The sequence below is a fragment of the Argiope bruennichi genome, chromosome 6, assembly GCF_947563725.1.
Source record: "Argiope bruennichi chromosome 6, qqArgBrue1.1, whole genome shotgun sequence".
Taxonomy (NCBI): Eukaryota; Metazoa; Arthropoda; class Arachnida; order Araneae; family Araneidae; genus Argiope; species Argiope bruennichi.
In genome coordinates, this window is record NC_079156.1 from 35,919,314 (window position 1) to 35,945,365 (window position 26,052).

At 27.3% G+C, this 26,052-nt stretch overlaps 1 protein-coding gene across 2 annotated transcripts in view; it reads right to left on the reverse strand.

Moving 5' to 3' along the window:
* The window catches only part of LOC129971586 (guanine nucleotide exchange factor DBS-like), a 209,037-nt gene that overhangs the window by 24,768 nt on the left and 158,217 nt on the right, over window positions 1-26,052 (reverse strand). For both annotated transcript variants that reach the window (XM_056085487.1, XM_056085489.1), the window contains one exon: window positions 9,173-9,740. In XM_056085487.1, coding sequence (XP_055941462.1) covers window positions 9,173-9,740 — 568 coding nt within the window. The remainder of the gene's footprint in view (window positions 1-9,172; window positions 9,741-26,052) is intronic.

Genomic DNA, 26,052 nt, shown 5'->3' on the forward strand with positions numbered 1-26,052 from the left:
GATTTTTTTTTTTTTAATTTATGGGAATTAAATTGCATAGAAACCCGCAACAAAATCATGCTCGTTTTATTTCGAGAAAGACACGAAAACAGAATACAAAACAAAGTCATAATAATCAACGGGCAGATATCTGGAAAACCCAGAAATGGGGAAAAGTAAATATATTTAAATATGTTTTCTTTTTTTTAAATTTTAATCATACTGGTGATTTTATTTTTTTAAAATAGAAAATTTCAATACCACTAAGAATATTTTTCTATGATCAGTAGTTAAATTATCTGGTTAAAAAATTTATTCTTAATAAATACATAAATAAAAGCGCAATACTCAACACAAATTAACTTCGATAAAATATTTAAATTTACTTCCTTAATATTTAGATACAGATTTTTTATCACATTTAATTAAAGAAAACCGAATAATATAGAAGTAATCATTTTACTTAATTAAATTGCATAGATTTCATATTACACTACGCAGTAGGTTGAATTCTTTTTGACTTACAGAATTTAATAGGAATAAAAAAAAAAAATAACATATTGATTTTATTTAGTGAATTTTTTCATTCGATAAAGTTTATAAGTTCCTTTAATTATTGAGAAAACAATAGATTACAACCAGAAAAAAAATGGCTGAGGTTGGGAGAAATAATTTAGAAGGAGCTTCATAATCATCTATTGCTCTTGCCCCTAACTCTCTAGTTCCTCTAAATTCGGAAAATAAAATTTGCCTTGAATAATAATAATAATACTAACATTAAAGGGACAGTATTTTCCATTAAAAATACTAACCTTGAATTAAAAAAATATATACATTATTAATTAAATATAGAATGACAGAAGCAAATTTTCAATTAGAATTCATTTACCTTCATGCAAGCAATACTGCCACATTAAAAACATACATTATGATTTTTTTTAAAAAATTCAGATACAATCAGCAAAGGTTATTCAACATTTTTTTTTTCTTCGCGAAAAGGAAGAAGGAAATGCTAACTTAATTTCTTTGCTTCTCTTTGAGATTAAAAAAGAAAGAAAGAAAAAAAAAAAAATGAACGAGAATATTCTCGAAGAATTCAGATTTTCAGATAACGTCGTGTGGGAACAGTTCTTAAGAATACATAGTACATAGCTTTTAATGACTAGATCTAATTTATGAGAATAACTATTATCGTTTACTTATTCCATTAATTGGTTCTATTCACAACACTAATCTAGTCTATTAACTCAACTCATTAAGATGGTTTTGGTTTAAACTATAATTAGAAAGCAAGAAAATAATTTAATCCTACTTCCATCTCTTCTAATTTTCACGTCTCACTAACGAAGGCCTTTTCATTCCGACATGTTTAACGTACATTTAAATTTAAAAAAAAATTGTAATTGAAGTTCATTAAACAAACTCGTCTATTAAAAAAAAAACATTTTCTTATTATTTAAAAGCTGTTTCAAAAGTCACTGTAATATGGAGAGAATGGACGCAAATCAACGATTCTCAATGAGGAAAAAATCGTTTGCAACTTGCATATCCTAGTTTTATTTTTCCAATTATTTAGAATATAAAATTTTCTGAATATTATTTACAACAAAGAATTATCAGAAAAAAAAAAGTAAACTTTTCTTATTTGTTTTCTGATATTTACCTAACTACATAAACGTAACAGGAAATCGAAAAACTTTCTACCTAAAAAACATTAAATTTTTAAAAAGAGATTTTGTATCCGTTACTCAAAAATTATGAAATATTCCTTGGCTGTATTTGTTATTTACTTTTTTTTCCCACAACAAAAATTTTTCGTCCTAATAATCCTTGAATATATACAAGAATTCAAACCTTCATTATCCTTTATTCTTTAATCCTATTAGTGACAGTATTTATTTTGTTATAATATCTGTATTATCCTTTATCATTACTGGAATAGAGATTATAGGTTCATACTCAAGCTTTACAAATATTCCTACAGATGGCGAAATTGTCGACATCCGTCCGTTAAAAGTGTGATAATAAAATAGTGCCTCAAACCTCCAGTCATCACAGCAGCACTTGAAACTTCGAGTGCAGAGTTAAGAGGTCCCTATTCTTATCAATGCATCCAGAACAGGAGGCCCAGTTTAAGGTGGCGGTTTTTCAATATCAATTCAACATTCCAGTTGTAGCGGTGTGGCAGTTTTGAACTAGCATTAAAATCCAATTAATGCTGGACTAGTTTACATTTTATCATGGATTTTACGAAAATTCTCTGTAGAATCCACTTTGAAAAATTTGATATATTTGTCATTTACAAGAAATAAGGAAAGTTTATTATCAATATTTAATGGGTTCTTCCTGTGTGTTGCTTGTGTACGTCTCGGCTGTGTATTTGTTTTCTGTGTAGTTTTGTCTTTGTGTTAATAAAAGTCGTCGTTTATTACTGAGGCCTGTTGATGAAAGATGTTAATTTACTAAGTGCTTCAATGTTTACTAAGACCTTACCTTGTTATGGCAATATCATCTGTTCTCGGTTCATAATTAAGAGGTTTGTTCCAAAACAGCTCTTAAATCATTTGAAAATTAGACATTAATTTAACTGTCACAAATTTACTGTAAAATAATGTTATTAAATGTTTCATTCGATTACAAAATCTATGGATTCATTGTGTAAATGAATTTTATGTAAAAAAATAAGTTGAAAACGTAGTACATGCACTATTAACAAGTTCACTGCCACGACTGATGTCTGTGATTTGGACTATTATCTAATAAGATGCTTAATTATTTGCTCTCTTAACTGTAGTAGAGAAGAAAATATCTAATTAGATGATATGTATGAATCACAGGCGATTCACATGCTGAGCAACGTGTTAAAAAAAGGAGATATAGATTACAATAAGCTTGTTCTACTTGTATCAAATTCTGCATTGACTGAAAACTTTTGCTGTCACACGAATGTGAGTAACTCGGCAGTCAATATGTTAATGACTAGGTACAACATTAGACAGCCTATATTTATCTGTTCTTTAGCACAAATTCACTATACAAATCTTAGGCTTTACAACAAATATAATTATATCGATTGAAGAATATCGATTGTTAAAATAATAATTTATATCGTATTATCGACTGCTCTAGTGCTCAGCATAATTAGAAAGTTGAAAAATGACTCAATAATTTCAAACTATGACAGAAAAGAAGTTTTATTAATGGAGAAATTTAGCTAGTCTATTAAAAAGTATTACAAACAGCAAATGAATTTCAAAAAAATTCAGAAAATACACTGCTGCAAGCTATGGCAATTTAAACAAATGAATCATTTCTATTTTTAGAAAGAGGGATGAATAAGTTTTGTCACGAATACAGAATTTCAGACATGAAGAGAATATTTAAAAATTTCCATATATTTCCTTCATATAGAACAAGCGCAATAGATGCATTTTATTATATTAAACATAAAGAAATCCCGCCATTAAAAATATAACAAGAAAAGGCTATTTTTACAAGAAAATACACAACTCTGCGCATCAAGTGACATGTCAAGCAAGTCGTGTTTTCGGCCTGATGATGGAAGCGGTCTCTTAAACCGATAGGAAATGATAAGAAAAACTGATGTTTATGCATTTGTAGGCAAGTCAAGTTAAAAATGCTGTTTTTCTTCTTCGCATTTGTGTCCTCTCGCCCACAAAGTTTTTAGCTTGGAATGTAAGACAGAATTGAGTCATCTGAATCGCGGAGAATGATGAATTTTTAATGCTAATGCATTTCGTTTCTTAACTTTCATTTATTCGGTAAAATAAATGACAAGCAAATTGCATTTAAATGCTACTAGAATCCTTAGGGAGTTAAAAGCTTTTTTAATGCTTTATCATGGGCTCGATAATACTGCATATTGACAATATATTTTTCCTAATTACATTAATTTCATACGTTATAAGCTGGAGCTAAATATTTCTACAAAAACAGTATGGTAATGATTAAACACTTTTTTTTGTTGTTGTTCTTCCTCCCTCCCCCCCCCCATCTTTTTCGGATACATAGTATAAAGTATAGTAATCGTCAAAGAATTCGAATATCTTTATTACAGAGTATGCGGGAAAATTTTACGAAGCTATTTTTTTTAAATTATTTTTTAATATTTTCTTGCAAACGAAGTATACAAAGAGTGCTTTTTTAATCACCACATTATCTTCAAAAAAATTTGGACCTGAGATTTTAATAAATTTCCGCGTTTCAGACCACATTGAGCCCGAAAAACACATTTCTTGGATTATGTCTGTCTGTCATTCTGTTTGGAATACGAAAACTCAAAACACTTTGAACTAGATGGATTAAATTTAATAAGCAGTCTTTATACCAAATTTAAAGATAACTATAAAATTTTGAAGGAAATCATAACACAGGAAATTTTATGTCTGTACGCCCGAGAAGAAATGTATACAATAAATAAAACAAAAAATATTAGGAGGATCAAATTTGGTACATAATTTTAGCATCTAAAGTATAGATACTGATCAAATGTACAATTTATAATCACTGTACTCCAATTCAAAAGCAGTTAGGGGCGAAAAAAAAACCCGTGATTTTTTAAAAAATGTTGAAAAGCTTTAAAAAAAGTTACTCAAATCGAAAAGAGATACTACTTTTGACCTTGAAACGTTAATTAGGATTCCTCAAATTTATGAAAAATTATAATAGTATGTAAAATAAAAATACAAATTAAAAGTTTTATAAATTAAATTTTCAATTACAAATTTATTTATGAATATATCTTGCCTTCATTTTTTTGAATTCGATCATTCTTGTCAAATGCCAAAAAAGGTTATATAACGAATTTTATGATTAATACGGCTTATTTCTGTCTCACATCAACGACATTTTCAAGGATTTTTTAAGCTTTTTTCTATCATATAATACTTACAAAGATATTTATTAATTCAAGTGAATAAATAAATAAAATTGGTCGCGCAATTAACTTAAGAAAAGGGAAATCGTCGAAGCATAAAAACAACCGAGTTCCTCATAATCACCAGGTTACATTGGTAAAAGCCAGGATTGAGAACAGTGATTTAGCTGATGCTGTCGTTAAGTTTTTTTTTGACTTGTTCATCAAAACATGTTGACATCATCACATATCTAACCACGACAGTATCAGTTAAAACATCCAAAACATTTTGAACTCGACGATAATAACATAACCGTACCATTCTACAGACATTTCTGATGTCCGATACATCGCGATATGATGATAACATACACGACAATCGAGTCATGTTTCCGAAATCCCGTAGGCATTTATCGTACCAGCTGCGACACATGACAACTCCCAGAGGGCTTTTCTATTAATTCCTGAATCTCAATTATAGAAAACAAGTTCAGCCACTTTTGAATTAAGGTATTTCAAAACAGATCAGAGCATTTCAGAAAGAAGACAAAAACAAAGAAGTTTCATTGTTCTTTTAAGGTAAGAGCGCTGTGCATCAGTTAATCTTTCAAGCCAACTTTTAATCCTTGAAAATTTTGAAAGCAAGCGATTCTATCAGATTTCTCACTTCCTGTGGGTAAAAATCGATTCTAAAGTGAAAAATAATTCACAAATTTATTTTCGTTAATCATTAGCATATGTGATCAAATAATCTCATTAGAGGACCTTTCTTTGTTGTCTCTTAAATGCAGTCGAGAAGAGGAGGCCTTCTGATGGGAAAGTAAATGCGAATCACAATTGAATCAAGCGGCAGCCAATGGCTAATGCGGTGGCGTCTGTGCACTACAAAATCAATCATTTTATGGATTCTGGGTTAACTTAACTGGGTCTCGAAGTTACTCCTAATTATGCCCTATCTGCCATGCAAAAATCGAATTAGTTGTAACTTGAGGCAAACCAAACGATTTTTAAAAATATAATTAATTTAGTGGAATTGCAACATTAAAATTTCTTTTTGTAATTTTTTCGCGAAGACAGATATTTTTCGAAATAGGTATTTTAGATATCTTTTGTATGTCCGAACTATTATTGGATTCATAATCTAACAGATATATGCGTACAATCTGTATTTATTAACTGTTGCATTAAAATTCTTGTAAATGGGGAAAAATTATCAAAACCGGATGATTATAGCATACAATTGACTTCATATCCTCGAGATATCGAGATGATCATTTAAAGAAGAGGATGATTGTGATTAAGAGTGAATTAGTACTTCACAGAATTGTTTATTTTTCTGCAGTTGGCAATTTCCTACATAAAAAGGATTGTTGGAATTTTTTTACCCAACAAGAAGTCAATGCAAGAGAAAGTCAGAATTTTAAAAAAGGCGATTACGCTATATATATATATATATATATATATATATATATATATATATATATATATATATATATATATATATATATATAAATCGATTTTCGGGAAAACAAACAAACAAACATTGAATTTTTTCTTTTCTTTAATATTCCTAATTTATAAGCAATTTCCTTTAAAAAGTCGATTGAATTTTATTATTATATTCTTTGGGAAGTCATATTCGCTTTTATAATTGCATAAATTAAAGTTTAATGCTGTTTCTGCGCCTTTTTTTTTTAATTCTAAATTTGTCTAACATTTTCTCGCAAAAAACCTTATGTATCAAAACCTAAAGCATATATTTTAAAAATAAAACTTTTCAAATAAAACTTTAAAGTGATTACAAATTTCCCGTTACAGTCTTCATATATCATTTGCATATCAAACTGATTAGCAGGGATGAAATATTAGCTTATCTTATCCAGCTTTATGTCCCGTTCTAAAATTATACGGGCACATATTTTTGAAATGTAGTCAGAAGATGAGGGCGACATCTGGAATGGAGATGAATTTATTTTAGTTATTTATTCTTTATCGCATTATCCCATCCAAAGCAAAAACAAAGCCAACGCTCGCATTTTCTGAGTAGGAAGAAGTCCTATTTTTAAAAAATCGGTGTCCTTGGCAATGATCCAACAACAGTTGCATTGAAAGTAATATAAAAATGTCATAAAAAGGTTGTTTCAAAGTGCTTCAGTGCTAATTATAATCCAAACACTGCAAACATATAATTTTTGCGATACAGGCAGCTTAACTGATTTCAATTTCCAAGTTTCAGTTTTGATTCTTTCATGAGATGCCATTACGAATGAGGAAGTGACCCATATTTTAGTGCTGATGTTTAATTACAAGAGATGCATATTAAATATAATAGTTAATTCAATTGTAAGTCGAGCCCATTAAAGGCTTTTAGAGGCATGTCTAGTACTATAGACAGTGACAATTTGATATAGTGTGAGAAAATATCAAGACCAGGACGATAGTTCTAAAAGCAATCTAAATGCATAAAAAAAAATAATCGACGTATTTTAGCAGTTATTTAATAAAATTGTACATTAAAAATCAAAGTCCTTTAATTTCATGGCCTTTCATTTTTTTTCTCGCTAAGGCATAAGAAGCATCGAAATGTGTATTAAATAATTCAAATATGTTTAGGTAATCAATAGGTTTCTACGTTTAGTTCATTTCAGCTGTTACTGATTATACTATTTCAGTTTTTTCCATGATATCGATATTAACATACTGAATCAGATATCATTCATTCTCCAATAAATCAATCCAATAGCAATCATATAATTAGAAATTTCTTTGGAAACTGTTAATTTTCCAAAAATATTAATGAGTAGTAGAGATAGAACTGGATTTTAATTTCTCAGGAGATGTTTGTTGTTGTCGTTTGTTTCTTATGGCACTTGTCATGGACAAGCCCGCTGTTACGAAGACAGCGATTCTCAGGAGATGTAATATTCATTAGTAGTATTCTAAATATATGAGTCAATATCAGAAGTGTTTGCGGTAATAAGTGGGGAGGAGGAGGAGTTTGCTTCTATTGCTATATGTTCTGTCAAGCCATCAGAAATTGTACTGTTGTTAAGAAGATTGGATTCTCATCTAACAACAAACTCCTATATCGAGGACGATGCATTAAAAATCTGAAAATTATTACTTCGATTCTATGCAATACATCACGCCAGAATTATTTGGCGATATAAACTGAAAACTATGCGCCAATAATTCCAATAGAATGACGATAAAATCTACTTCATTTCCAACCTTTTGAGCAAACATTCTATCTCTCTACTTTCATTCGTTTGGGAGTCACTGCTTTTTAATTATGAGACATCTTATTTCAAACTATATAGTATATTCTAATTCGAAATATGTGGAACCAGACACTTATTGGAGAATGTTTAGAATAAAGAGAACCATACAGACATCACTGAATGATACAATGATGCATTTTTTCCTACGCGTGGGAAATGAGCCAACAATACGTTTAAGAGAAAGAAAAAACAATACTATGTTAGGGTGTTGAGTAGGAGCATGTTAAATAGACAAATCATATACTGAAAGAGGGAAGGTTTCATGTTTTAACAAGAAAGAATGGTTTCTCATTAAATACCAAATTCCAACCGGTGCGTCGAACTAATGGAAATGTTGATCTACTATATATTACTAAATTTTTCTTAACTTTATATTCGATCGTGTATTCTATTTAGGATATGTTTTATTTATTTGATTCAAATAAGAATTCGCAGGACCAACAGTTTATCCTTGTTAATATTAGTCCCATTTCATAGCAACATTAAAGAAAGACCTCGTAATTCTAAACCGCAGTCAGATGAACTGGTAACTAAGATTCGATACCACACTAGTGAGAGAATATTTTGTCTCGAAGGAATTAAAGTGTCCTTGTCAAAACGGTTCTATGGAATCAGGTGTCGAACCTGGAACCCTCTGATCCTGAAACAGAGACCTTACAAAAGGTTCCCAAGGGGCACTACAGCTGCTTAGCTTGCAGGCGATCCAATCTCCTTAAATTATTCACCAAGAAGCTTCAATGATACTCAAAATTCCGATGCATATATCTATTAAAAAGATATAATAGTAAACGCAATAACGTAGCGACAGTAAGTGATTCGGGAGATATATGATTTTTCGATCCCCGTCGTTTTTATTTCAAAAGATGACAAATTCATTAACATTTTGTTTTTGTGACGCCTCTTAAGATTGACCCAGGACCATCAATATCTCTCTTGCGCCCTGGTCACTAAATAAGTGATTGATCAGTCTTACTTCATGCAGTCAACAAACTGAAAAGATCACCCCCCCCCAAATAATTTAAATCTCCCAACTCACCAGAGCAAAATTCCTCTTCACTTGCGAGTGGCGCAAGCGACTGAAGAGCCTCTTTGTCCTCAGAAGGTTCTTCAGCTGCAGACGTGGTGGAGATCTTAATGGTGGACCCCTCTTGCTCCGTTTGCACCCAGCTGTCTCGGGTGCAGCGCAGCCGGTTTCTCCTCCAGCTACCTTCAAACAGTTCCTCCAGGAGCCGCCCCACAGCTATCCGGCTGATGCCTTCTTCTCCGGCCACCAACAAGTGGTTGCGTGCGAGCCTCTCACTTTCGCCTTCTTCATCATCATCCGTACCACTCTTGGACGCAACCAGGGCGGCCATCTCTGCAGAGAATTCTGGGGCGTCGAGAGATCTTTCAAGAACAGAAGTGGAAGCCTTCCACTTAAGAGAAATTCCGACAGGTGATGCCACAAAATAGAAATCACCGGGGCGGAGAGTGGATGCTTCGGGATCCGACAGGTGGACAATGAGGCAGCCTCTAGAACACAAGGGCCAGCCAGTGGGAGCTTTCCTCGTTCGGGACTTGCGACCACGGGACTTTTTGCGACGGTTCGACGGGCGATTCCGTTCCTGTAACATAAGAGATCAAGGTTGTTAAAAAAAAGATAATCCAAGGGTAAAGTATAAATAAAAACAATGCATGGGTAGGTTGAGTAATGATGCAAACCTTCAGTAGCTTTTTTTTGTAACCAACCCGCCATTTGAATTAGGGCCACATGTAGTGATGCTGATTCATTATATGTTTACATAACCTTGACAAGTTAAAACCAAAGTGCATAAAAGAGAGAAAGTATGAAAGTTAAGTTATAGGTAAGTTGTACCAAACAGATTATCTATATAATTAGTATCACAGAGGATATGATAATCTGCAATAAACAATAAACATAAAACGGAAGGGACTATTTTTGAAAGTATCACTTCAATCTGCACAAATAAAATCTATAATATCTGTGACAGTTTTTGTACGTTCTTTAATTTAGGTTTAAGATTTTTAAAACACACTTTGATTCGCCGGGTAAAATTGTTTCATGTTTATAAAGATTGAGTTTTCTATTATTTTTTAAACTCATTTCCTGATGTGTAGAGTTTAGAAATTTTGATAATATGATGTGTTTCAGATGACAATACAATACTTTAATATTATACTTTAATACAATACTTTAATCCAAAAGTATATCAAATTTTCACTGCCTATAAACAAATTTAACAACATAGTTTACATATCCGTATACTGAGTTTATTTAAAGGTTTAAAGGTCAATTTGTTTTTATAGTCTATAATAGTCAAGTTTACATACATTATAATAGAATTCATACAATTTTGCAGACAGTTAAACATGTCTTGACAGTCCGCTATCGCAAATGCAGTGGCAATAAGTCTAGAATCCAAAGAGAAAGTACTTTGAGTACGTTAAAAATTCGGAAGATATAAATATTATTCTAAATATTTATTTTTATACTAAATTTTTATTAAAAAATTATCAAATCATACCAAGATCATGAAGTAAACTATGTAAAAAATTTGAAGGACTGTAGTTAATCTTATTTCAAACCTCCTTTATTTTTCGAAGAAATACAAAGATTAAGCGAAATAAACAAAACGCATGCTAGGAAAGTAAAATTGCAGAGAATTTCTCCATACTCGGTACACTTTGATCGGAGATTAAATGCAAATGCTGTTTTGTATGCAAACATTAGTTATCTTGATTTCAAGGTAACAGATAACAATTTACTACCATACTAAATGAGCCAGTTGTATACTAGAATACTCACTACTAAAATACCAACGGGACTTTAAGTAAATATTTTAATCATTACTAAGAATAAGATTACGGCCTTGCATCATTTAAATAACACATTATCTGGCTAATAACAGATAAGAGAGAATCGAAATTTTGACAATTTGAAATGTTTTTTTTTTTTTTTTTTTTTTACGAAACAATGTAACATTAAATAATTGGCACTAAATTTTAGAAAAACATTAAAGTTGAATAATTTGCAAAAGTTGAGGAAAGCGATCTGAATGCCAATTGCCAGTTAAAATCATTTAAGATGAAAGTTAAATTTTAATCAGCATTCAAATATAAAGTTTCCATTCAAATGACAATTAAGGCTTTACATGTCATTTGAAAGCAAATTATTTTATGTCGCGATTTGGCAGCAAGATCTACAATGGGCTCTAAAATAAAATTTGCAAGGTTCGTTTGTTGTGTGTCACGTGATTAGATTCCAATGTAATATATCTGCTATTAATAAAGGAGAAAGTTTGTGTGTTGGAATTCTATAAGACATTGTTTACCAACGGATTGTAAAACCCTCCGCGTTTTTGCGCATGCGTTAGGATGAGTTTAATACGACAAAATAGGGATGAGCAGAAAGATGAAAGGAAGAGAAGTTTACATTTAACAATCAAGTAAATTCCAGAAATGCGCACATCGTCCCGTCCCTTAGTGAGATAAAATCGTCGAAAATCGGTCGTCTCAGGATACTAAAACGAACTGTAGATTTCATGGCTTAGAACAATCAAATCTGACACAAATGTACTTTGAACGGCGAGAATGCCTCCGTATAATTTTTTTGTTAAAAAATTCAGTATATTAAAAATTGAGCGAGATTTTGGAGTTCTTTCATGATAACTCCCACATCTATTGTTGCGAAAAACTGATTTAGATATCATTTAAATATTTAAAAAATGCCTTTTTAACGATAGATATTGAATTGTTCAGGAAATTTTTCCGGAATTTTACTAATTAAAAAAAAATGCATAATTTTCGACAATCGATTTCAATATTTAAAATCTTATTGTCATCTCCATTTCATTTACATTTCGTTATCATCTTCCTAAATTCAATTTATTTGCATTATCCTACCAAAAGTTTAATCGCGTGATTTTCTTACATGAAACTTAAGGGAAAATTCTGTTTAATATTTGTTTAGTTTACATGAGGAATAAGTGAGTGACGTCACAGTATCAAGAAACATGAGGAATAAGTGAGTGAAGTCACAGTATCAAGAAACACGAGGAATAAGTGAGTGACGTCACAGTATCAAGAAACACGAGGAATAAGTGAGTGACGTCACAGTATCAAGAAACACGAGGAATAAGTGAGTGACGTCACAGTATCAAGAAACATGAGGAATAAGTGAGTGACGTCACGGTATCAAGAAACATGAGGAATAAGTGAGTGACGTCACAGCATCAAGAAACACGAGGAATAAGTGAGTGACGTCACAGTATCAAGAAATTTAAAAGTTTATCCATATAGTCATGTTCTTTTTATTGCATTATGTTGTCATGGGACTTCATTAGGATGGTTCATATAAAAATGAATAAAATTTGTGTGAAATAGCATGGTTTTGGTGCCTGGCAAAATCCAATGCAGTAAAAAAACCCCATTTTCTTGGACGAATTATGAGCATTAAATTATGAACATTGGTATTAAACGAAAGCAAACAACTAATATTACCAGCAAATCTGTTTGCCGTCAAACGCAAGCAGTAATGCAATAAATTCTACGAACACTTTTGAGTGCCACACACTATCTCATTTCTTCTAAGGCAGAATTTTAAAATCCATTTTAACTGAGATATCAAGTTTTTAGTTCGAAGCACGAACAGTGAAACACTTTCAGCAGGCACACCCACGCTTCATTAAACATTTCGAACAACGCGTGCTTCATTTTTAAACACGAGTTTCTTTCTTACTTTTTTTTTAATAATAAGTAAAATGAAGAGATTTCTAGGAATGTGTGCGCGTCCTTTTAGAAATAATTAAAAATGAAGCATTTCGAAAGACTCTTGCTCGCTGGCAACAGCCCTCTTTCGTCCCGTTTGAGGTCGAACCCACATCCGCAGCAACATTTCCCCACCCGATTCACTCGGGCCCACTTCTGCACTTTTTTTTTTTTTTTTTTTGTTATACCAAGAGAAAGCATAATAAATTTTTTTTTCTCTCTCTTTCATTTCATTCATTTTCAGCCTTCGCAAGTACGTGTATACTCAGTCAAAAAGGCGTCGACGGATAAGACTAACTCTCGCTTTCAAAAGTTGTCGGCGAGATTTTTTTCCCCCTCTCCTTCCTTTTTCTCTACTTTGGACTGAAACGCTACCACATGGAAAGTGTTGAACGGACCTAGTGGCGGAGTTTTAAATAGGCAGCTACCTAAAGTCGCTATAGGCTGAGAAGGAGCCGTAGGCAAAGCGATTACAAATTTTTATTTTCTGATTTGTCAAATAAATTTGAAAAAATACAAATTCAGTAAAATAAAATATAAGACTAATATTAAAAAAAAATTCGGTGAATGATAAAATATAAGAATAATATTAAAAAAAAAGTCAGTGAATGGATAAAATGTAAGAATAATATTAACAAATTCAGTGAATGATAAAATATAAGACTAATATTAAAAAAAATTCGGTGAATGATAAAGTATAAGAATAATATTTTTTTAAAAAGTCAGTGAATGGATAAAATGTAAGAATAATATTAACAAATTCAGTAACTGATAAAATATAAGACTAATATTAAAAAAAAATCGGTGAATGATAAAATGTAAGAATAATATTAACAAATTCAGTGAATGATAAAATATAAGACTAATATTAAAAAAAATTCGGTGAATGATAAAGTATAAGAATAATATTTTTTTAAAAAGTCAGTGAATGGATAAAATGTAAGAATATTATTAACAAATTCAGTAACTGATAAAATTTAAGACTAATATTAAAAAAAAATCGGTGAATGATAAAATGTAAGAATAATATTAACAAATTCAGTGAATGATAAAATATAAGACTAATATTAAAAAAAAATCGGTGAATGATAAAATGTAAGAATAATATTAACAAATTCAGTGAATGATAAAATATAAGACTAATATTAAAAAAAATTCGGTGAATGATAAAGTATAAGAATAATATTTTTTTAAAAAGTCAGTGAATGGATAAAATGTAAGAATAATATTAACAAATTCAGTAACTGATAAAATATAAGACTAATATTAAAAAAAAATCGGTGAATGATAAAATGTAAGAATAATATTAACAAATTCAGTGAATGATAAAATATAAGACTAATATTAAAAAAAATTCGGTGAATGATAAAGTATAAGAATAATATTTTTTTAAAAAGTCAGTGAATGGATAAAATGTAAGAATAATATTAACAAATTCAGTGAATGATAAAATATAAGACTAATATTAAAAAAAAATCGGTGAATGATAAAATGTAAGAATAATATTAACAAATTCAGTGAATGATAAAATATAAGACTAATATTAAAAAAAATTCGGTGAATGATAAAGTATAAGAATAATATTTTTTTAAAAAGTCAGTGAATGGATAAAATGTAAGAATAATATTAACAAATTCAGTGAATGATAAAATATAAGACTAATATTAAAAAAAAATCGGTGAATGATAAAATGTAAGAATAATATTAACAAATTCAGTGAATGATAAAATATAAGACTAATATTAAAAAAAATTCGGTGAATGATAAAGTATAAGAATAATATTTTTTTAAAAAGTCAGTGAATGGATAAAATGTAAGAATAATATTAACAAATTCAGTAACTGATAAAATATAAGACTAATATTAAAAAAAAATCGGTGAATGATAAAATGTAAGAATAATATTAACAAATTCAGTGAATGATAAAATATAAGACTAATATTAAAAAAAATTCGGTGAATGATAAAGTATAAGAATAATATTTTTTTAAAAAGTCAGTGAATGGATAAAATGTAAGAATAATATTAACAAATTCAGTGAATGATAAAATATAAGACTAATATTAAAAAAAATCGGTGAATGATAAAATGTAAGAATAATATTAACAAATTCAGTGAATGATAAAATATAAGACTAATATTAAAAAAAATTCGGTGAATGATAAAGTATAAGAATAATATTTTTTTAAAAAGTCAGTGAATGGATAAAATGTAAGAATAATATTAACAAATTCAGTGAATGATAAAATATAAGACTAATATTAAAAAAAAATCGGTGAATGATAAAATGTAAGAATAATATTAACAAATTCAGTGAATGATAAAATATAAGACTAATATTAAAAAAAATTCGGTGAATGATAAAGTATAAGAATAATATTTTTTTAAAAAGTCAGTGAATGGATAAAATGTAAGAATAATATTAACAAATTCAGTAACTGATAAAATATAAGACTAATATTTAAAAAAAATCGGTGAATGATAAAATGTAAGAATAATATTAACAAATTCAGTGAATGATAAAATATAAGACTAATATTAAAAAAAATTCGGTGAATGATAAAGTATAAGAATAATATTAACAAATTCAGTGAATGATAAAATATAAGACTAATATTAAAAAAAATTCGGTGAATGATAAAGTATAAGAATAATATTTTTTTAAAAAGTCAGTGAATGGATAAAATGTAAGAATAATATTAACAAATTCAGTAAATGATAAAATATAAGACTAATATTAAAAAAAATTCGGTGAATGATAAAGTATAAGAATAATATTTTTTTAAAAAGTCAGTGAATGGATAAAATGTAAGAATAATATTAACAAATTCAGTAACTGATAAAATATAAGACTAATATTAAAAAAAAATCGGTGAATGATAAAATGTAAGAATAATATTAACAAATTCAGTGAATGATAAAATATAAGACTAATATTAAAAAAAAATTCGGTGAATGATAAAGTATAAGAATAATATTTTTTTAAAAAGTCAGTGAATGGATAAAATGTAAGAATAATATTAACAAATTCAGTAACTGATAAAATATAAGACTAATATTAAAAAAAAATCGGTGAATGATAAAATGTAAGAATAATATTAACAAATTCAGTGAATGATAAAATATAAGACTAATATTAAAAAAAATTCGGTGAATGATAAAGTATAAGAATAATATTTTTTTAAAAAGTCAGTGAATGGATAAAATGTAAGAATAATATTAACAAATTCAGTAACTGATAAAATATAAGACTAATATTAAAAAAAAATCGGTGAATGATAAAATGTAAGAATAATATTAACAAATTCAGTGAATGATAAAATATAAGACTAATATTAAAAAAAATTCGGTGAATGATAAAGTATAAGAATAATATTTTTTTAAAAAGTCAGTGAATGGATAAAATGTAAGAATAATATTAACAAATTCAGTGAATGATAAAATATAAGACTAATATTAAAAAAAATTCGGTGAATGATAAAGTATAAGAATAATATTTTTTTAAAAAGTCAGTGAATGGATAAAATGTAAGAATAATATTAACAAATTCAGTAACTGATAAAATATAAGACTAATATTAAAAAAAAATCGGTGAATGATAAAATGTAAGAATAATATTAACAAATTCAGTGAATGATAAAATATAAGACTAATATTAAAAAAAATTCGGTGAATGATAAAGTATAAGAATAATATTTTTTTAAAAAGTCAGTGAATGGATAAAATGTAAGAATAATATTAACAAATTCAGTAACTGATAAAATATAAGACTAATATTTAAAAAAAATCGGTGAATGATAAAATGTAAGAATAATATTAACAAATTCAGTGAATGATAAAATATAAGACTAATATTAAAAAAAATTCGGTGAATGATAAAATGTAAGAATAATATTAACAAATTCAGTGAATGATAAAATATAAGACTAATATTAAAAAAAATTCGGTGAATGATAAAGTATAAGAATAATATTTTTTTAAAAAGTCAGTGAATGGATAAAATGTAAGAATAATATTAACAAATTCAGTAACTGATAAAATATAAGACTAATATTAAAAAAAAAATCGGTGAATGATAAAATGTAAGAATAATATTAACAAATTCAGTGAATGATAAAATATAAGACTAATATTAAAAAAAATTCGGTGAATGATAAAGTATAAGAATAATATTTTTTTAAAAAGTCAGTGAATGGATAAAAAGTAAGAATAATATTAACAAATTCAGTGAATGATAAAATATAAGACTAATATTAAAAAAAAATCGGTGAATGATAAAATGTAAGAATAATATTAACAAATTTAGTGAATGATAAAATATAAGACTAATATTAAAAAAAATTCGGTGAATGATAAAGTATAAGAATAATATTTTTTTAAAAAGTCAGTGAATGGATAAAATGTAAGAATAATATTAACAAATTCAGTAACTGATAAAATATAAGACTAATATTAAAAAAATATCGGTGAATGATAAAATGTAAGAATAATATTAACAAATTCAGTGAATGATAAAATATAAGACTAATATTAAAAAAAATTCGGTGAATGATAAAATGTAAGAATAATATTAACAAATTCAGTGAATGATAAAATATAAGACTAATATTAAAAAAAATTCGGTGAATGATAAAGTATAAGAATAATATTTTTTTAAAAAGTCAGTGAATGGATAAAATGTAAGAATAATATTAACAAATTCAGTAACTGATAAAATATAAGACTAATATTAAAAAAAAAATCGGTGAATGATAAAATGTAAGAATAATATTAACAAATTCAGTGAATGATAAAATATAAGACTAATATTAAAAAAAATTCGGTGAATGATAAAGTATAAGAATAATATTTTTTTAAAAAGTCAGTGAATGGATAAAAAGTAAGAATAATATTAACAAATTCAGTGAATGATAAAATATAAGACTAATATTAAAAAAAAATCGGTGAATGATAAAATGTAAGAATAATATTAACAAATTCAGTGAATGATAAAATATAAGACTAATATTAAAAAAAATTCGGTGAATGATAAAGTATAAGAATAATATTTTTTTAAAAAGTCAGTGAATGGATAAAATGTAAGAATAATATTAACAAATTCAGTAACTGATAAAATATAAGACTAATATTAAAAAAAAAATCGGTGAATGATAAAATGTAAGAATAATATTAACAAATTCAGTGAATGATAAAATATAAGACTAATATTAAAAAAAATTCGGTGAATGATAAAGTATAAGAATAATATTTTTTTAAAAAGTCAGTGAATGGATAAAAAGTAAGAATAATATTAACAAATTCAGTGAATGATAAAATATAAGACTAATATTAAAAAAAAATCGGTGAATGATAAAATGTAAGAATAATATTAACAAATTTAGTGAATGATAAAATATAAGACTAATATTAAAAAAAATTCGGTGAATGATAAAGTATAAGAATAATATTTTTTTAAAAAGTCAGTGAATGGATAAAATGTAAGAATAATATTAACAAATTCAGTAACTGATAAAATATAAGACTAATATTAAAAAAATATCGGTGAATGATAAAATGTAAGAATAATATTAACAAATTCAGTGAATGATAAAATATAAGACTAATATTAAAAAAAATTCGGTGAATGATAAAATGTAAGAATAATATTAACAAATTCAGTGAATGATAAAATATAAGACTAATATTAAAAAAAATTCGGTGAATGATAAAGTATAAGAATAATATTTTTTTAAAAAGTCAGTGAATGGATAAAATGTAAGAATAATATTAACAAATTCAGTAACTGATAAAATATAAGACTAATATTAAAAAAAAAATCGGTGAATGATAAAATGTAAGAATAATATTAACAAATTCAGTGAATGATAAAATATAAGACTAATATTAAAAAAAATTCGGTGAATGATAAAGTATAAGAATAATATTTTTTTAAAAAGTCAGTGAATGGATAAAAAGTAAGAATAATATTAACAAATTCAGTGAATGATAAAATATAAGACTAATATTAAAAAAAAATCGGTGAATGATAAAATGTAAGAATAATATTAACAAATTCAGTGAATGATAAAATATAAGACTAATATTAAAAAAAATTCGGTGAATGATAAAGTATAAGAATAATATTTTTTTAAAAAGTCAGTGAATGGATAAAATGTAAGAATAATATTAACAAATTCAGTAACTGATAAAATATAAGACTAATATTAAAAAAAAATCGGTGAATGATAAAATGTAAGAATAATATTAACAAATTCAGTGAATGATAAAATATAAGACTAATATTAAAAAAAATTCGGTGAATGATAAAGTATAAGAATAATATTTTTTTAAAAAGTCAGTGAATGGATAAAATGTAAGAATAATATTAACAAATTCAGTAACTCATAAAATATAAGACTAATATTAAAAAAAAATCGGTGAATGATAAAATGTAAGAATAATATTAACAAATTCAGTGAATGATAAAATATAAGACTAATATTAAAAAAAATTCGGTGAATGATAAAGTATAAGAATAATATTTTTTGAAAAAGTCAGTGAATGGATAAAATGTAAGAATAATATTAACAAATTCAGTAACTGATAAAATATAAGACTAATATTAAAAAAAAATCGGTGAATGATAAAATGTAAGAATAATATTAACAAATTCAGTGAATGATAAAATATAAGACTAATATTAAAAAAAATTCGGTGAATGATAAAGTATAAGAATAATATTTTTTTAAAAAGTCAGTGAATGGATAAAATGTAAGAATAATATTAACAAATTCAGTGAATGATAAAATATAAGACTAATATTAAAAAAAATTCGGTGAATGATAAAGTATAAGAATAATATTTTTTTAAAAAGTCAGTGAATGGATAAAATGTAAGAATAATATTAACAAATTCAGTAACTGATAAAATATAAGACTAATATTAAAAAAAAATCGGTGAATGATAAAATGTAAGAATAATATTAACAAATTCAGTGAATGATAAAATATAAGACTAATATTAAAAAAAATTCGGTGAATGATAAAGTATAAGAATAATATTTTTTTAAAAAGTCAGTGAATGGATAAAATGTAAGAATAATATTAACAAATTCAGTGAATGATAAAATATAAGACTAATATTAAAAAAAATTCGGTGAATGATAAAGTATAAGAATAATATTTTTTTAAAAAGTCAGTGAATGGATAAAATGTAAGAATAATATTAACAAATTCAGTAACTGATAAAATATAAGACTAATATTAAAAAAAAATCGGTGAATGATAAAATGTAAGAATAATATTAACAAATTCAGTGAATGATAAAATATAAGACTAATATTAAAAAAAATTCGGTGAATGATAAAGTATAAGAATAATATTTTTTAAAAAAGTCAGTGAATGGATAAAATGTAAGAATAATATTAACAAATTCAGTAACTGATAAAATATAAGACTAATATTTAAAAAAAATCGGTGAATGATAAAATGTAAGAATAATATTAACAAATTCAGTGAATGATAAAATATAAGACTAATATTAAAAAAAATTCGGTGAATGATAAAGTATAAGAATAATATTTTTTTAAAAAGTCAGTGAATGGATAAAATGTAAGAATAATATTAACAAATTCAGTGAATGATAAAATATAAGACTAATATTAAAAAAAATTCGGTGAATGATAAAGTATAAGAATAATATTTTTTTAAAAAGTCAGTGAATGGATAAAATGTAAGAATAATATTAACAAATTCAGTAACTGATAAAATATAAGACTAATATTAAAAAAAAATCGGTGAATGATAAAATGTAAGAATAATATTAACAAATTCAGTGAATGATAAAATATAAGACTAATATTAAAAAAAATTCGGTGAATGATAAAGTATAAGAATAATATTTTTTTAAAAAGTCAGTGAATGGATAAAATGTAAGAATAATATTAACAAATTCAGTAACTGATAAAATATAAGACTAATATTTAAAAAAAATCGGTGAATGATAAAATGTAAGAATAATATTAACAAATTCAGTGAATGATAAAATATAAGACTAATATTAAAAAAAATTCGGTGAATGATAAAGTATAAGAATAATATTTTTTTAAAAAGTCAGTGAATGGATAAAATGTAAGAATAATATTAACAAATTCAGTGAATGATAAAATATAAGACTAATATTAAAAAAAATTCGGTGAATGATAAAGTATAAGAATAATATTTTTTTAAAAAGTCAGTGAATGGATAAAATGTAAGAATAATATTAACAAATTCAGTAACTGATAAAATATAAGACTAATATTTAAAAAAAATCGGTGAATGATAAAATGTAAGAATAATATTAACAAATTCAGTGAATGATAAAATATAAGACTAATATTAAAAAAAATTCGGTGAATGATAAAGTATAAGAATAATATTAACAAAGTCAGTGGATGGGTAAAATATAAGAATAATATTAACAAAGTCAGTAAATGATGAAGTATAGGAATAATATTAACACTTAATCAAGTGTAATGGATCGGTTTCCTATGTTTCATCATGTTCATTTAGCTATAAGAATATTTATAAAATCGAACACATGTTTCAATAATATTTGTCAAAAACGTAGAAGCCAGCAGTCGGAAATCTTAATAGACAAATAAAAACAAATACATATTCGTAAAGTTAATAAAATAAAAAGATATCAACCAAAAATAAATCATTAGCATGTTAAAAATGAGCTAAAATATGAAACTAAACTGACCATCTTATTAGAGAGGGAATTTAATACGCGCATCTCCTAGGAATAGAAAATGTCTAAATCGCCACTGAAAGAATAAAAAAACCAAGCCTTCAGTCAAATATCAAAAGTACCATTAACCCCTTGACATACCAAATTATTTAAATTCTTAATTAGATGACACATGCTATTTTGAGCATTTATTATTATTTTGATAATATAAGAACCATTTGAGATATTGAAGGGCTTCTAAGTGATTTTTTGCATTTTTAAATACTTTATTCTGTCGCTTAATTGCAAATTTAAAAATTCAATAAACTAATTAGCTTAAAATAAGTTATTAAGTGTTGATTAAATTAAAAATATGTGAAATGTGTATATAAATTGACCAGTTTATTAAAAAAAAAGCGGCATCATAATATGCTTTATATTATTCTTAGTGTATTAGACTTGAAAGTTCAGAAAGAATGTAAAATAGTGCTTTTTCAACAACCTTGAATCTTATATTAACTACGCAGATTACATTATTTTATATATTTTCCGACATATTTGTGCCAACGACGAAGGTCATAGAAGCCTAAGCTTCAGTTTAAGGAAAAGATCAGATTTTAGATATTTCATATGACAGAAATTTTGGGAATGATATTGTGCTTTATCCTTTACCACTTTTCCTACTCCTCATTTTAAAGAGAATTTAATTCTGAATTCAATAGACAAAATGAAAATATTCACTCATAAAAAGGTAGGCAGTGAAAGCGAAATTATGATTAATTTCTAGCTTCAAAATTATTTAACAGGAGGACTCTTAATTTTATTATAAAAATAGTTCGAATCTTATTTAATTAAATAAGTGCTTAATAATTATCGCGGATCGCTTTTTGTAGACCAATGTAAATTTAGAGCTCATAACATTGCTATAAAAAAGTACAATATTTCTAATAGTGCCAGAATATGAATTTGTCTTTTATGCTTATGAACCTTCTTTGTATTGAATTTTTTGCTGACCATTAAATATGTCTACATTTCCTTGAAGATCAACCAACTAATTCCTTGAAAATCATTCTGAAACCAAGTTCAACTATTCTATCTTTATGAGGAAAGTACTTTCTTTCCCCATCGATTTAATTTATTTCTTTGTATTGAATTCGCTATAAATTACTTTTGAAACAATATGCACATATTTGTAGATATAAACATTCCGATATTATATATAATAAATACAATTTAATCAATATTCTAAAATATATATGTATTAATTCTGATTTGGGCTTGCTTTTGTTTTCCGACACTGAAGCTACACGAGCCGAAACCAAAACGCCATCTCAGCTAAATTCTCTTCAAAAGCTATTTTAAGTTCAGAATATTTTCTCATGCAGCCCCCCACCCACATTCCCCGACACAGCTTTCCTCTCTTCTCTTCGGACTGGGGTATTGCACTGTCATAATTCGGGGGGGGGGGGAAGAATGGTTTTTAAAAAGCCCATTGTCTGCTTCCTTTCCCAATAATTCAATTACATAAAATGTTTAAAAAAATCTGCCACAGCTTTCGATATTACTGTTATTCCTTGCTCAGCACAGTATTCAAGAAAACGAAGGATATTTCAAAATACTTGGAAACATTTTTTAATTATATTTCCAAAAGTTTCCTTTCTCTTATGCTCCACGAAAATATTTCACAACGGAAATCTAGAATATACTATAAAACTATGAAATGGTTAAATATTCGCAACAATATTTCCAGCATCTACGTCATTCGAGCATGTTTCATCAGAAGTAGGAAAAAGTGAGGGAATGTATTTTCCCTGCCCTTGCAACTCTTGCTTAATAGAGATTTAACTTGATGACAATAATTCAGTTTACTATATTTTTTTCTTTCAGATACATCCATAACGCTTCAGGCCAGTATTAAAATAACTGGTTTCCCACAACCATCGTATAATCATTCTTATCCTATGGCCATGATTCTCTAACACGTGTTTCACGATTTATTTTACAAATACACTGGGAAAGAAAAGGAGGCTTGCACTAATCACAACTACTCACGGATGCAGAGTGCTTGAATTAATGGTACATGAAAAAAAAAATCGTCATTATAATTAACTTAGGTGGTTCCCAGCTAATAAACACGATCGGAAGTCAAACCTTACACGTGTAGTGAGATTCGAATTCGAATGATGCATCGAATGATTCGAATGTTAAATGAATCATCTTTCAAAGTTATGAAGAGGTTTCGAATTTATATCTTGTATACAGTACACTCCCGAGTATCCGGCCTAATATAACGGAAAGGTAGGCCAGATAACAAAAAAAGCCGGATAGGCGGGAGTTCTATGAACTCATTTCTTTGCCCACCAAGACAAAGTTTTTATACCAAAACTCACTGTTATAATACGTATTTCCACACTTCTTATTTGAGTACTAAGCCCTTCATTCATCTCCAGCCATATAAAATGTGAACGCGATCGCGGCCTTGAAACAAAGAAGCAGTTGCCGGTAATATGTCAAGTTAAAATAAAAGTCTCTGTACTGGTAGTTTATATTTGTTTATATACTGCATTACAAGAGTTTATCAAAGAAAAAGTAAGTTAAAGGATATAAACTGTCCACGTTTTAGCATGAATTCTGTACACTTCACTGTGGTATACTTTAAAAACATTATGTACTCCAAACATACTCCTTAAACATACTTCATGAATAATCTACGAATCCTGTATGTACTGTAAAGTTATAATTAGGAACAGCAGTAGCAAATAATGAACAACGAGCAGAACGCTGCTCTTTTCCTGTACCACTTATATTTTGCACACGACACTTAGGAGGACCACTTCCAATGTCTTGGCAATGTTGCCAATGCAATGCCTTGCCTAAATCAATTAATTACGATAAAGAAAACTAGGCTGATAGTACAGAAGCCGAATAGTCGCGAGTCGGATACTCGGGAGTGTACTGTACTTCAAAAATGAAATTATTCCAAGAAAACAAACCGTTCAACTATTTTAATTAATTCAACTAACAAGGGAATCAATATAATAGCATCAGATACTATAAGAAACATTATACAAACATCTAAAATAAATTAGTTTTTAGAAGCGATATTAATGTCAAGACAAGGGATAATATTTCTTGTAGCAGCAATTTAATCACATATTTAATAACTAAACTTAAACATTACTTTCATTAATGCTATTTCTGAATTATTCATTTTGACAAATGGCAAAATAATATTTTAATTATGAAGACAGTCGGGATTTCACGAGAAAAAATATAAGAATTTAGTCCCATCCGTTAAGAGAAGACATGCCATTTCTTTCCAAGTTAACAAGTATTCTTTTTAAATGTTTAGTTCTAATAATTAAAAAAAAATATTTTTAATTTTTACCCGAAAGGCCCTGCGTTGTGGAGCATCACGATCACTTATGTTAACTCTTAACTATTATCATTCCATTAATCCCCCAGCATATTAAAGAAAGTTTTCCTTTTGGCATTGAGGTGAGGATCCTTTCCTTTCACTGAGTTAAAAACTTTTCGTTTTATAACAAAAATTTCTTCTTGGTCTTTCCTTAAGTAAAACTATATTTAAATCCATGTAATTATGAAAAGGTGGCACAAGGTTCTTATTGGTTTAGTGGTAACCATCACTCCAATTCCATACCTTAATGACTTATGCATCATTTCGGTTACCAACAAACATTGTTAAACTGACGTTTCCATAATTTTATTACAAGACTTCGTAACATTTTTTATCATCTCACTAAATGGCTTTTTTTAGTAATAATAATATTAGTTTTCTTGATTCATTTACAAGAATTAAAATTCCATTTTAAAACCACAACGAAAGATATTTTGGAACGTACATAATTTTTCTGAGCTTAATCGAAAGAATATATTTGAACCGATACGTTAGTTTTAAATACCAGTTCTAAATATTAAATGCAATCACTGCAGCCATTATAACCCCTTTATTGGAAAAAAAATTAATTGATCTTTGATATCTTTATATTGGTTTTTGACAATACAAGCCTCTTTTCTTATAATGCCGCTTTTGATCAAGCAGAGGCGGAATTCGGCATTTTGTGGCTACATTATGAGGGCCTTTTTTTAATGATTTGAGTAATAAACTAGATATTAAATTAGTTTTGCAGTTAAACACATTTTTATTTTAGTTTTTTTTTCTTTTACTAACATTGTAAAAATGCACGGCTTTTTAAAAATTATTATTAAGATTCACGAATATGCAGCATTCACTTTAGTATATAATATCCAATAAGAGACATATATTTATGTAGAGTTTTAATTAGTGGCCATTACCATTCCATTGTTATACTGAATGCATCCAATTCAATTTAGTTTTATTGTATTGTAATAGATGGCACCATGGGTTCTACTAATCGAAAGTGCTAGGTCACGTGACCATAAATTTTAATAAAGCGAGCTGTTGGCATACGCTCGA